This window comes from Trichoderma evansii (genome assembly GCF_050947405.1).
Source record: "Trichoderma evansii strain SZMC 28006 chromosome Unknown GGI43scaffold_3, whole genome shotgun sequence".
Taxonomy (NCBI): Eukaryota; Fungi; Ascomycota; class Sordariomycetes; order Hypocreales; family Hypocreaceae; genus Trichoderma; species Trichoderma evansii.
Window position 1 is genome coordinate 675,735 of NW_028145203.1, and position 12,206 is coordinate 687,940.

The following is a 12,206-nucleotide window of genomic DNA, read 5'->3' on the forward strand; positions in this document are numbered from 1 at the left end:
AACGAGTTTGTTTGTGTTTCAGGCCATAAAGAAGAGGGCGCCATGGGGTGCTTTTGGCGCTAACGGCCGGCCTGTTTAGTGGGCTGCGGCGGCTGCACTGCCACTGCTTTGCTCCGGCCGGCGGGCGCCTCTTTTGGAAATCCATGTTGACAGCCAGCAGGTTATCGGGGTTACTAATGGGGATGGATGCTGTATTGGTTGGTACGAAGCGGAGGATTACGTGCGCACGTCTGTTGTCTGTCCAGTTGGGTGTGTTGCAAGTATTCTGGCGTTGAGGCAAAATAGAGCGTGGTACAATTATTCCTGGAGAGATAAGGAGAGGAGAGCAAAAAGAAAAGAAGGTTAGGAAAGAAAAAAACGGGAGCGCGACTTACAGCAGAAACAGGTTTCAGTTCCACTCGAATTTTACCAAGTGCGCTGCTTAATGGCTACCTTACCCGAACAATACCACTGCTCGTACTTCGTACCGGGCCTCAGCGGTGATTTGGCGAGGGTATCCCGCGCCGCAACCGCCCCGGAGCAGCTCCTGTAGGCGCTACCCTCACCTAAAAAGCTCCAGCTGCTGCTTAACACGGCGCCAACACTGCCACTCTTCCCACTCCACCCTAGCTTCTGGCCCAGCTCCCAGGCCATCGTCTGCGCCGGCCAACAACTTGCAACTTTTTTTTTCTCTTGCATTTTTCTACACATTGAACCCTTCACCATTTCTTCGTTTCTAACCTACAGTCCCTCGTTTTTACCTTTGCGCCCGCTAGTCCGGCTTTCTGCACGCTCGTTCACATACTTTTGGTTGATACGCTAAAGATGCGCGACCTCTGAATGCAAGCCACCGCCCCCTGGCTGTCGATGCCGCCCACGATGCGTCGACCCAGTCGCTATAGTTGCGACAACAACCACAGCAGCCACCACCGGCATGATTCTCGAATATTTTCCATGGTCTCGACCGAGGGCCATCCTCGCCCAGCCTCGCCTCCAAAAGCCGTGATGGACTCTTACTCAGCCCTGGAGCTGGATTCTTCTCAGGCTTATGCGTCGATGGAGGGGTGCAGCAGCAACAGCGTCCAAGAGGGATGCGTCATCCGAGCGCGAACGAGATGGTGCCACCCCAACCGCATCATCGCATTGACCGCGAGATCAACCTTCCTCACCCTGATTCTACTCGTCCTCGCCGTCGCAACGCCTGCCGCTGCCGTTATGCTCGAGTTCGACAACTGCCTCCCCGACTCGTACGTTTTAAACAAGCCACCTCTGCTGCAGTGGGTGCCACTTTATCTCGATGCCGTGTTCGACACAAAGTCGCCAAACAACAACCTCCAGGTCATTGCCTGGGGGAACGTGACGGGCTCGCAGAATGTTGGGGCGCTTCCCCCCCCTGGCGATCCATATTGGAAGGACGCCAATGAGACGAATGGCAAAATTGACGAGACGCCCTATTCGGATACGCTTGCGACGACGCTGGTTCGAAGAGTCAATGTCTTGACGTACGAGCCTTACAATGAACGCTCCAACTTTTGCACGGATAACCTTGTTAACGGGACATGTCCTTTGGCGCCTGTGTTTTCTTATACTAACAAGTAAGTCATCTGTTACCCAACGGTGTTATTGGCATCCTTTTATCTCTTCTCTTTCCGAACATCTGGCTTTCTATAACTATTCCTTATCATGGCTGGGTCTTTAACGTATTATTGCTATATTATGATACTGTGTCAAGTAGCTAACGTAAATCTTTCTACCTAGCTCTCTCCCCTATGTGCTCCCATCGATCAATATGAGCCATGACTTTTTCTCTTCCTACGCCTTCAGCTCCTTCTCTCTTACTTTTCTCATCATCAATGGCGACAAGGCAGCTACCAATATTGGCTGTATTTCCGCCACCATTACCCCTGACCTGGGCAGCATCTCTTGGGTGCTTAAGTTCATGCCACTTTTGGTATTGATATTTGCTGGCATAGCTGTCCCATTCGCTGGAATATGGAGCCCCTGGGGCACCACTAACATTTTCCATTGGACAACTAACTATGGACGGGACGCTGACTTACTAAGACTGGTGACCCCTGGATTTGGCGACTGTCTGCAGTATATTCAATTTATTCTCCTGACGGGTTCGCTTACTCTTGCTTACCCTGGCTTCTTTCAGCCCGTCGTGAGCCAAGTTGGATGGTCTTCTCTCATGTTCAATGAGAGCTTTTTTGGTCATACCACACCATGGCACAATGTGGTGGATGGTGTATATGTAACAAAACCAGGCACGGTATACGGGCTGCAGAAGACAGCGCAGCTCATTGGTATGTCCGAGGCGGAGGACATATGGCCTGGCATGATGGTGTGGCTTCTCGTCATGATTGCTGCCATCATTGTGCTCATCCAGGTTGGCTTTGCTATCCAATGGATCTTCCGAAAGATTAGGAAGACCTCAGAAGAAGATCTTCAGGCCAAAAACCTCCCGTTTGTCATTGGCAACGTGGTGCGCATTGTCTTCAATTATATGTTGACTCCTATTGTGGCATTGTCATGCTTCCAATTTGTCGTTTCCGGCCAGTCGCCGGGCTACGCCGTTGGTTTGGCTGCGCTGACCCTAGCAATAGTGATCGGCTTTGCATCCTATCTTCTCTATCTAATCATTATTACGCGCCCGAAGTCGGTTCTATTTGATGACTTACCCACTGTCCTGCGATTTGGGCCCTTGTATAATACATACGCAGACGAAGTTGCTGCATTTGCCCTTATCCCGATTTTGGTCAACATCATCAGGGGGGTTGCCATTGGCGCTGTTCAGCCCAGTGGTATTGCCCAAGTTGTGCTCCTGGCTATTTGCGAGGTCATTCAGATTCTCATGATCTATGCTTTCCGACCTTATCAGAGAGCCACCTCGATGAATATCTATCACAGCCTTTTTGCACTTTTACGATTGATCATCATCATGCTCATGGTTACTTTCGTACCCAGCTTGGGTGTAACAGAAGGCCCAAAGGGTTGGATTGGCTATGTAATTTTGCTGCTCCACGCCTGTGTGCTTGTACTTGGGTTCTTCCTCGGTGCCGTGCAGACAATCATCGAAGTTGCCGCAAGAATGCTCGGTGCAGGCGGAGATGATCTGTCTGGATTGACTCGCGGCGGCCTCTCCAAGATCTTTGGTATGAGACAGCTCTCCAGGAGAGTTAACCACCGCCAGGGACCGTCTCGCGCTAGCCAGCTGTCTACCGCGGCTATGTTGGATGCCGATGACAGCGGCAAATCTGGTTATGCGATGCCAAGTGGTAGAGTCCGAAGCGGCTCTGTGGCCAGCCTTAGCGGAGTCATTACTCACCATAGACATCGGAGCAGCTCTGCTCTTGATAGTATGTATTCGGCACTGCCCCGTAACCTCGATACTGCGAGTTCGTACGCACCAGGAACGCCAGGCGAGGCTAGTACCTTCTCATTCCTTGCATCACCTTCTGCTGCCCGTCAGGCGCCGGCTGGCTTTGCCTTGGAATCTACTGATCCGTATTATCGCCCCCCACGGAGGCGCCGTGAGATGACTGGCGATTCTGGACAACTTGAAGACCAGCGCGACTCACTCATTATTGAACCTGTCCCTCAGATTGGGGGAACGACTGAGGCCCCTGACGCGTCCGCGGAAATTTTACGTGGAGGCACTCCAGGACCTGGCAATCTGGATATAAGCTTCCCAGCAAACAGACCCGACTACGCGACTCGTGAGGTTGACTTTTATTACGGTGTTCGCGGCCCTGCTCTCAACTCTGAAGGTCCGGGCAGGAAGCTTGGAACTGGTCCAGCAGACCCTACCGGGCCGGTTGCAACAGCATCTGGATGGGTTCGCAGGCTGATATTTGGCGGCAAAACAAAGGAGAAGGGCAAAGGATTCGAAGTCGTTAGAAGTGCCAGAATGCCACCGAACATGGTTCGAAATGGAGGCTTCGGCGATGAGACGCCACCTGAAGGCATTCCTGTTGCCATGGGTGTTATTCGAAATGGACCTATCGATTCCGATGATGAAGATGAGCCTCGAGTTCAGCGGCCGAAGCGTCGGGAGGGCGAGCTGCTAACTGATAATGGCGATCCGCAGTCAGACTCCGATGAGGATGATGATGAGCCTGACAGCATAATCACAGATAGACTTCCTAGGGGACGTATATCTCAATCCGCCACAGCTTTGCATAAAAGAGCTGAAGTTTCCAATGATGAAGGGGATAGCGATGGTGTTAGCTCAGAGGACCTATCTGATGTTGAGCTCGGACTCGGAGTACCTGATATTCCACGGAAGAGCTCCAAGAGACACTCGGCCCTACTGGATCAAAACATTCAGATTATGCCTATTGTCAAGGTCGAGCCCGAAGTAAGCCCCCCGGGAAGCCGGGGATCCGATCGAACTCAGCAAACCGTATCGGATGTGCATGGCGGCGTATCGTTGCTGCCGCGTCTCCCATTTGAGCGGAGAGGTTCTGATCGACGGTCAGACCACCAGCGGCCATCTTCAAAATCGTCGCTCGACTTTCCGGATATGAGAAGTATAGACTTCGCAACCCATGACGACGACCCTGCCGGCTTTGGGACTGTTTCGCAACACAACATTAACAGGATCGATCCCCGGCATGAAGAGGATGGCCATTTGAGCACTGCTGCGTCTGTTGTAGATGATGCGCATTCCGGGAAGGATGTTTGATCTAAAGCAACTGACCGATATTCGCCCACACTACATCTGACGCCATAAACAAAAGAGAAAAAGAAGAAAAAGCAAAAGATTGATCTAATCCGCTTGCGAAGTCATAAACGACACCAAGCTGGGGTCTATTCCTTTTTAGCGAGCTTCGGCGCATCTGGCGGTTTCTGCTTTATGTTTATTTCACTCTCCTTGATTATTTAATATTTTCCTTTTTACTCTCCTTAGCTGTATAGAGTCATACAGACGTTATCCCCCCAGCGAAAAAAAACATGAAGCGTCGTGGGAAATTGGATTTTAATTCCTCTTTTTTTTTTTTTTGTTTTATTTTCTTTGGTCATTGGTCAAAAAGGTTGATACAGAAAAATTTTCAGGATTCTGATCAGGGGGATTTTGCGGTAGCAGGCGTTTTTTGCTCCCCTTTTTTATCTTGGTACATTTCGAGCGGGAGGATTTTTTTGTTTTTATTTTCTGTCAAAGGCCAGGATGATGAAGCATAGTAAGCTTCTGGAGCGCATGTCTCTGTGTGTATAAGAAAGATTATGAGTTGTTTTTTTAAGGTGGTTTCTTCCACATGGCCTGGGGAGAGGATGGAATGGGTATTGGGCATGTAATTAATAGTAAGCCCTGATGCAATGGATGCAATAGCCATACTCTTATGTGTTTTGATCTGCTTGTGACGTGAATATTTGGATGACTATGGAGCGAAGTAAATGCTCTCTTATACTTGGCGTACGCTGGGTGAAGTTTAAATCGGCACCTTCACTGCTTGAAGACATCTAATAGTCTTGACATGTACGTTGGAGTAGTAACCTCAGAGGATAGCTAGAAGTATCACTCAGTAGGAAACATTAGATGAAGCAGCAGAAATAAGTATTACCCGAACAAAACAATCAGGGCAGCATCCCACCCATCTGCTAGTAGTCTTATAAAAATATCCATCCAAGTATACAGAAGGATAAGGTATACCGCTATGGAGATCTAAAGTCATTCAACTTTCCATTCTATCCACTCTAGTCAACCAGATACAAACCAGATACACTATTTCTTCCCAAAGTATTTTTTGTAGTAACACATAGAACATATCATCTCCCCCTTATTTAACGCTCACGAAACCAAGTCCCGTCCTAGCCTTCCGAACAGCCCGCTTCAATGCTTGTTCTTCCACATCAGTCCACTTGACGCTCAACTCATCCCATTTCTTGCCGGGCGTGTTGTACTCTTTGCGCCATTTGGCATGCATCTGCTGCAGCTGGGCCATCTTCCGCGGGTCGCCGGAGCCACTGTAGATGATGAAGCCAGTGCATGGCGGTAGGGCAGCGTGGATACGAACAAGGCGTTCAGTAAGCTGGGTGAGAGCATGCTCCAAAGGAGAGGATCCAGCAGCGGTGCCGATGACTTCGGTGTCCATTTCGACGTCCGCATCGGTTCCAGGGGGGCCTCCATCGCTGTTGGAGTTCTCGACGCGATTCTTATTCCACCATCCTTGCAGAGCTTCCAACTCTCGCATGCGGCCCCAAACAAAGTCTACTCCGCCACCCCTAATCACCGCTCCATCTTCATCACCGAGGACTGCTCGAATAATATTTGTCGTCACATCTTCGTCAGACTTGCAACCGAGCTGATACGTGGCTCCAGCCCCGAGACCTTTGCTTGGATCACCCCAGTCGACAGCAGCGCTCGTCTTGCCAACTTCGATGCCACCAATGGCAGCATCACCTCCCTGAGCTTTATAAGCTGTACCAGCACGTGCCAGCCTGCGGAAGAGATTCTCTCCCTGGCCATCAGATGCGCCCCATAGCTTGCCCTTTTCACATTTCTGCTTGGCAAGATCAAGGCAGGTTTTGGCGTCTTCAATACTGTTATGGCCCAGGACATCACCCTTTTGAATTTCTCGAGATAGATATTTCTGGGCGAGCCATTTGAGCGACGACTTCAGTGGAGGGCCACGCGGGTGGGGGTATATGATGGAAGTATCGACAATGAAAGGATGAGCAATTCGAATGGCTTTTGTGTCTGATTCCAAAGAATGGCCCAGTAGGATAGTGCGGGGATGCAAAATTTCGAGCAGCTTTTGCTGTATGTCATGAAGAGTAGTCGTAACGGGTGCCAGCATCTCTTCTGTGATACCAGAAAACCGCGTAACGTAGTCGATAATAGGCTTGTCAGGTTTGACAAGCTCATCTAGCACAACGTCGCCATCCCAGTTGACAAGACTGATACGGGTCAAAGAGAACTCGCTCTCGCCCGTCATGCACATCTCACAATCCAGCGCCAGGATATCTCTGCCGGCGGTAATACTGCCTTGTTCGATTTCTGCCTCGGGCACATCGCCATCCTCAAGTTTATCTACCTTCGTGACAACATATCCTTCAGGGGCAACAAAGTTGTCTCGTTGCTCTCCTTCTGGGAGAAGAGTTGGGTGGATCACGAAGCCATTGTCTGCCAATTCTTCAGTGGTAGCTAGAAACTCTGTGATGCGTGTCCGCTCATTCTTCCATCCACTTGGCTCTTTAGCAGGCTTTACGCCTCCTTTCTGTGATGTCTTCTCCTTTGGAGCTGGTGCCGTGAGGAAAGCGGCCATTGGAGAGTGCATCTTTCCATGCTTGTCATCACCAGGTGTCTTGACAGGCCAGAGATGGGGGAACATGTCCGCAAATGGTTTCAGAGGCTCCGGCAGCGTATCCCTGTCGAGTTTTCGAGGATAATAGTCATCAGGAGAAGTGGCAACGTAGGCGTTCGCATCACCATCTCCAGTCGCATCCACATCCACATCTCTGAGACTGTTGAAAGTGGCATAGTTGACGCCCTCCTTGAAGAGAGCCTCTTCTAAACCGGGTATCATGATAGCCACCATCTTTCTGAACTGTGGTCGATGAGTGACACCAATCCATTGAGGGCCAGCTCCATCTGCAAAAATGTAGGTGATGAGATCGCGCAGACTGCTAAGATTAAGCATGGACTGCAGACGAGCCTTGGGCGAGAATGTCAGACCTGGGTATCCTCCTTTGCCGGGGCGAGGCACTTTCTTCGCTTTCTTATTCGGTCTTGTGACGGTTTGCCACTCGCCCTTGTCATCTGCCTGATCCTCTACATCGTGGGGGCTAGACCGCTTAAGACTGCTGCTTTCACTCTGGTTCAGAGAGGCCGTTTCGGCGGCAACAGCGTCGTCATTTACGGCGTCAGCCATGTTGGAGGCCTGATGCTCTTGGGCCGATGATCGATTTCTTTAATTGGGAATATATCCAAGAAGGACCAGGTAGTAATCTGAGCAGATTCCTTCTAATACTAAAGAAGACGAAGAAGGAGAAAGGATGAGAAGGGTCGTGTGTGCTGGAATTATGAGATTAAAAGAAGACAAACAAAATGGCACAGAATCCCTTCTCAGCTCTCACTAAAATAGCGATTGGAAAAGAGATTAAAGTCCAGAAGAATATACCAGTGACTTTATTTTATTCGTAAGCTTGCAATTTAAAGCGCAAGAGATACCGTAGTCGCTCAGCATCAAAAGATGAGAAAGCAATAGAAAAATATCCAATGATGAAGATACTTTTTGAAGTCTGCATAGCCTTAGCGGCTAGCTTTTGGCAGGGGTTTCAAATGTCAACAGCCTTTCTTATCTTATCGCAGCTTATTAGTGGACTGGACTCTGGCCTAGGCCAATCACAAGCCACCAATAGCACTAGACGTCAACATCTCACTGGAGCCTCGCGGCTCCTTAACGCGACTCATCAGCCAGTGCCAATTCGTCTCATTTGCAAGTGAGACGCGACAATATCATTTTTATATCAACGGATTTGTTTTTCAATTTCATATCACTTTATTTCCAGACTTTGTATAAATGGACTCAGAACCAATGCGCCACGTCTCGTAAAACCTCGCCGTCTCTTTAGAGTTCCCTTTCAGCAGTTTTCATCTCATCCGGCATCTCATAAAACCAGATAATTATGGACCTGGTCGCCGTTAGATGTGCCAAGTGCGATTCCAAATTGGGCAATCTCGTCAATTTGTGGACACAGATAGGCAAAAAATACATAACACCAGTGGCACACACCGAAGAGAAGGGCGATGCAGACAAGATCTCGGCAACAGGCGCTGTTCGGATCGGCGATGCAGGCACTTTAGTCGAGGGCTGGTATGAACACTATTTATCACTTCGTATAAAATATTTCACATATTTTTGTAGGCTACATTTGCTAATGAAGAGTGTCCTCCGGCATAGTGAGCTCCGAGATGCTGAATGTTCAACATGTCATACAAACATTGGACAGAAATGCATAACAAGCCCCCCAAATCATATATTTGCCAAGTGAGCATCTTTAAGCCATTTTACTCAACGTGATGCTAACATTAATATAGTGGGCAAATAATATATCGTATTACTTCCATAGGTCTCAAAATTGCCAAAGACCTTAGGCGTAAGGCTGAACCCAAGATACAGCGGACTCTCCAGCTTAGAGACCAGTCTGCCGCGGCTCAAGCAAAGCCCTCGACCGCGAGTGGCAAAGCAGCCCCTCAAAATGAAACAATTCCAAGTCGACATGAATTCGACATCATGCAGATCCAAGCAGATCTGGAAGTTCAGCAAGACGAGATCCAGCGAATTGGCGTTGCTGGATTTCAGGTCATGTCCAATTTTGATAGTACTGTTGCGCGCCTTGAAAAACAGATGCGGCAGCTCAGCGAGTCTATCTCAAGCGTTCGCAGAGACGGAGAAGAGCAACAGGCAGACATTAAGTCTCTCAAGACACAGATGAGTGACGCCAAACTGAATGGCCAGAACGACGCTGTTGTTGCTCGTTTGGACCAGCAGCTTCAGACTACAGACAAAATGGTCACAGAACTTCGGCAAATGATACAAAAATCTAAATCAGAGACTACTGGCCTCCGTAGTGAGCTGAAAGCTGCGCAAAAGGAGATTACAGAGGTGAAAAAGGCAAATGCACGCCTCAAGCAGGAAGCCGACGAGGCAAAACAGGTAGCACAGGAAGGTATAGCCACGTCCAAGCTGTATGCGTCTGAAGTAGCGTCTTTGAGACGAGAGATTACACAGCTGCGGTCTGATCTCGCGCAGGAGAATGACCATCATCACTCGTCGGGGGGCGAAGATCCTTCAATCTCGTCTCATCAACTGGACATACTCGCTAGCAACATATCCAAGATTGGAAATCGAGCAAGCCAAGTAGAATCCTTACAGATGGAATTTGATCTCTTCAGGACTCGAATACAGCGGTTGGAAACTCGAATGGCCACCGGTACGCCCAACCCCAGTAGAAAAGATGTTCGACCGTCTGCTGGGGAATACGGCTCCGCAGCTGAGCAAGGCAGCCAGTCTCACTACCGAACGGCCACGCGCCAGAAACGATCAACAATAAGTAGAGATGACAGCCACATGATGAACTCGACACCTTCGAAGCGAGTGGCACTCTCTTCAGATTACCCAAGCCTTGCTGCTGGCTATATTAGCAATGGTGAACAGCAGCGATCGTCGCCTGGGGCCATGGCCTTGGTAGAAACTCCTGCCCAGCGGCGAACTACAGCCACAGCAAACAAGAGTACTGTAAGGCGCGGGAGATGGGGCGCCAAGACTTGAAAATGAGTATATTGCTGTGGATTATCTATTGGCCCTTTTTTATCGTATGATAACCCCTAAACCTTTTGGATTAGCAACTTAGGACAAGGCCTGGTCAAAACTCGATTTAAATAGCAGCATTCCCAAAGTCTCGCTCCAGGACCTCTTTCCCAAGGCTGGCCAAGGCATCCACTTGCTTCACAACAGCAAACTCAAAAAAGGCCTGAGACCTTTCGTTGTTGGGATCTCGCCTCCATTCATCAATTAGAGACGTCTCTTGCTCTCTGTCGGTCAACTCCTCAATATCATCCAAAAGTGCCTGTGCTTTGACAGCAAGATCCATCTTGGCACCATACTTGTCTGGTGAATATTTGAGAATCATGATGAGCAACATTTGGCATAGCGAGACTTGATCGATTTCTCGCAGTGTTTGCTCGATTTTCTGCTCCAGCGTCTCCTTTTTGGAGACTGGTGTATTTGAGCTTTCTTGGAAAGCCGTTGTCGCAGCGGTATGAGTAATGAAGTTCGCTATCGTGAACAAGCCAGATAGTCGAATGGGATGGAAAGGCGAGGTATACTGGTATGGATCGCAGGCCGTTGCAATGAGGCACACTACCGGTAGAGCGAGAGTGAAGTTTCCTTCTTCGCCATACAGCATGGATACCCTAAAAAGGATGTCTGGTAGTGGCGTGACGGCCCAGAGCTCCTCATCAACCAGAGCCTTGCGCTTTTTATACTCGCTCTTGAGTAATTTACGCAGTTCTGACGGCTCGATTCCTGCTAAAATACTTGTTATGGGGGCGGCTGACTCGCCATATCGATTGATTATGGACTGTTTGCCGGAGTTGCTGGTTGCAGGATGATGGCGGAATTTTGAGACATCTGGCACGAGACTCTGGCTGTTGAGGTTGACGGTGGGGGAGACGGCAGCGACTTGATAGACATTGAGATTATCTCGGCAACGAAGGCATTGGCAAACAAACTTGTAGTGAGCCAATGCTTCTCTGCGTTTGGGCAAAGGATCGGTGTAAACTACGTGACGCGAAATCACACAATAGTTAGCTCATAGTAAAGAAAAAGAAAGAAAGGGGATTGACATGGGTCGAGGATCTTCCTTACAAGTATAAGCCAATTCAATCTCGTCTCCTGCGCGAATGGGATTCTCTGCAATGAGAAGAGCGTTTCGTCCAATAAATTGGACTGCAGCATTGGGAATGCAGGAATGGTTTGCCATGGCCAGCGTAGGCTCGAGAAACAAGCCTATGACACCCATATTGGGGTCAAATCTCTGAAAAGAATTGTTTTGAATCTAGCAAAATTGATTTGCAACATCAGCAAATATTCTTCTTCCTTTGCCATTTGCCATTTATCACTAACCTTGCATAGCATCTCAGCTGCTTTCCGGATATCCTCCTCTGCGGTACCTTTGCCAGAAAACGCACAAGCTGCCATGGCCATGATTTCGATATCCTTCCACTCATCACCTTCCGCTGCTTTTTTCTCCAAAACATGGCCCTCCAGAGCTTCCAATCCATTACCAATCTCTTTACGCAGCACAGCCTGGATCAGCGCCCTCGTCGGCGTTGGCAATCGTCTCCTCCGATCCTCATCTTTAATCCCCTCCCGTAGCACCTTGCACTCTCGCGAATGAACTGCTTTCCAGGCCGCGGCTTGGCACGTTGCGTCGCAGTATGAGGCTGCGTGGCAGCGGGAGCAGGCACGAGGATTTCCCGGATGGAGACAGTATGAGCAGACGACGTCGAGATATGAGTTAGTGGGGAGGAGAATAAGAGGCGTGAAGGGAAGGATGACATCGCCTGGAGAAAAGGATTTAGTTGTGTAGAGGCCACGGCCTTTGGTGGGGTGAGGCCGGATTTGGAGGGGCGATGATGGAGAAGGAGAAGAAGAAGACATCTTTTTGAATTCTACTTCTTCCTTCTTTTGTGAGTTGCAAGATATTTGAGGTGATTG

The 12,206-nt window shown here is 49.3% G+C and overlaps 4 protein-coding genes across 4 annotated transcripts; 2 read left to right on the plus strand and 2 right to left on the minus strand.

Moving 5' to 3' along the window:
• The first annotated feature begins 585 nt into the window (after positions 1-585).
• Positions 586-4,856, plus strand: GGI43DRAFT_239614 (uncharacterized protein). The gene is made up of 2 exons (XM_083200664.1): positions 586-1,574; positions 1,738-4,856. Exons 1-2 carry the CDS (start codon positions 820-822, stop codon positions 4,664-4,666), a joined length of 3,684 nt encoding a protein of 1,227 aa, XP_083063928.1. The 5' UTR covers positions 586-819; the 3' UTR covers positions 4,667-4,856.
• A 663-nt stretch (positions 4,857-5,519) lies between these two features.
• Positions 5,520-8,027, minus strand: GGI43DRAFT_239631 (RNA exonuclease). Its single transcript, XM_083200665.1, has one exon. The coding sequence runs from the start codon at positions 7,851-7,853 to the stop codon at positions 5,760-5,762; it is 2,094 nt and encodes a 697-aa protein (XP_083063929.1). The 5' UTR covers positions 7,854-8,027; the 3' UTR covers positions 5,520-5,759.
• Positions 8,028-8,519: 492 nt separating this feature from the next.
• GGI43DRAFT_239653 (uncharacterized protein) lies at positions 8,520-9,097 on the plus strand. The gene is made up of 2 exons (XM_083200667.1): positions 8,520-8,798; positions 8,886-9,097. Exons 1-2 carry the CDS (start codon positions 8,611-8,613, stop codon positions 8,974-8,976), a joined length of 279 nt encoding a protein of 92 aa, XP_083063930.1. The 5' UTR covers positions 8,520-8,610; the 3' UTR covers positions 8,977-9,097.
• Positions 9,098-10,362: 1,265 nt separating this feature from the next.
• On the minus strand, positions 10,363-12,149 carry GGI43DRAFT_380302 (SET and MYND domain-containing protein; the record flags this gene model as incomplete). Its single annotated transcript, XM_083202961.1, has 3 exons — positions 10,363-11,267; positions 11,355-11,544; positions 11,613-12,149. The coding sequence occupies 3 exons, from the start codon at positions 12,147-12,149 to the stop codon at positions 10,363-10,365; spliced, it is 1,632 nt and encodes a 543-aa protein (XP_083063931.1).
• Positions 12,150-12,206: the final 57 nt, after the last annotated feature.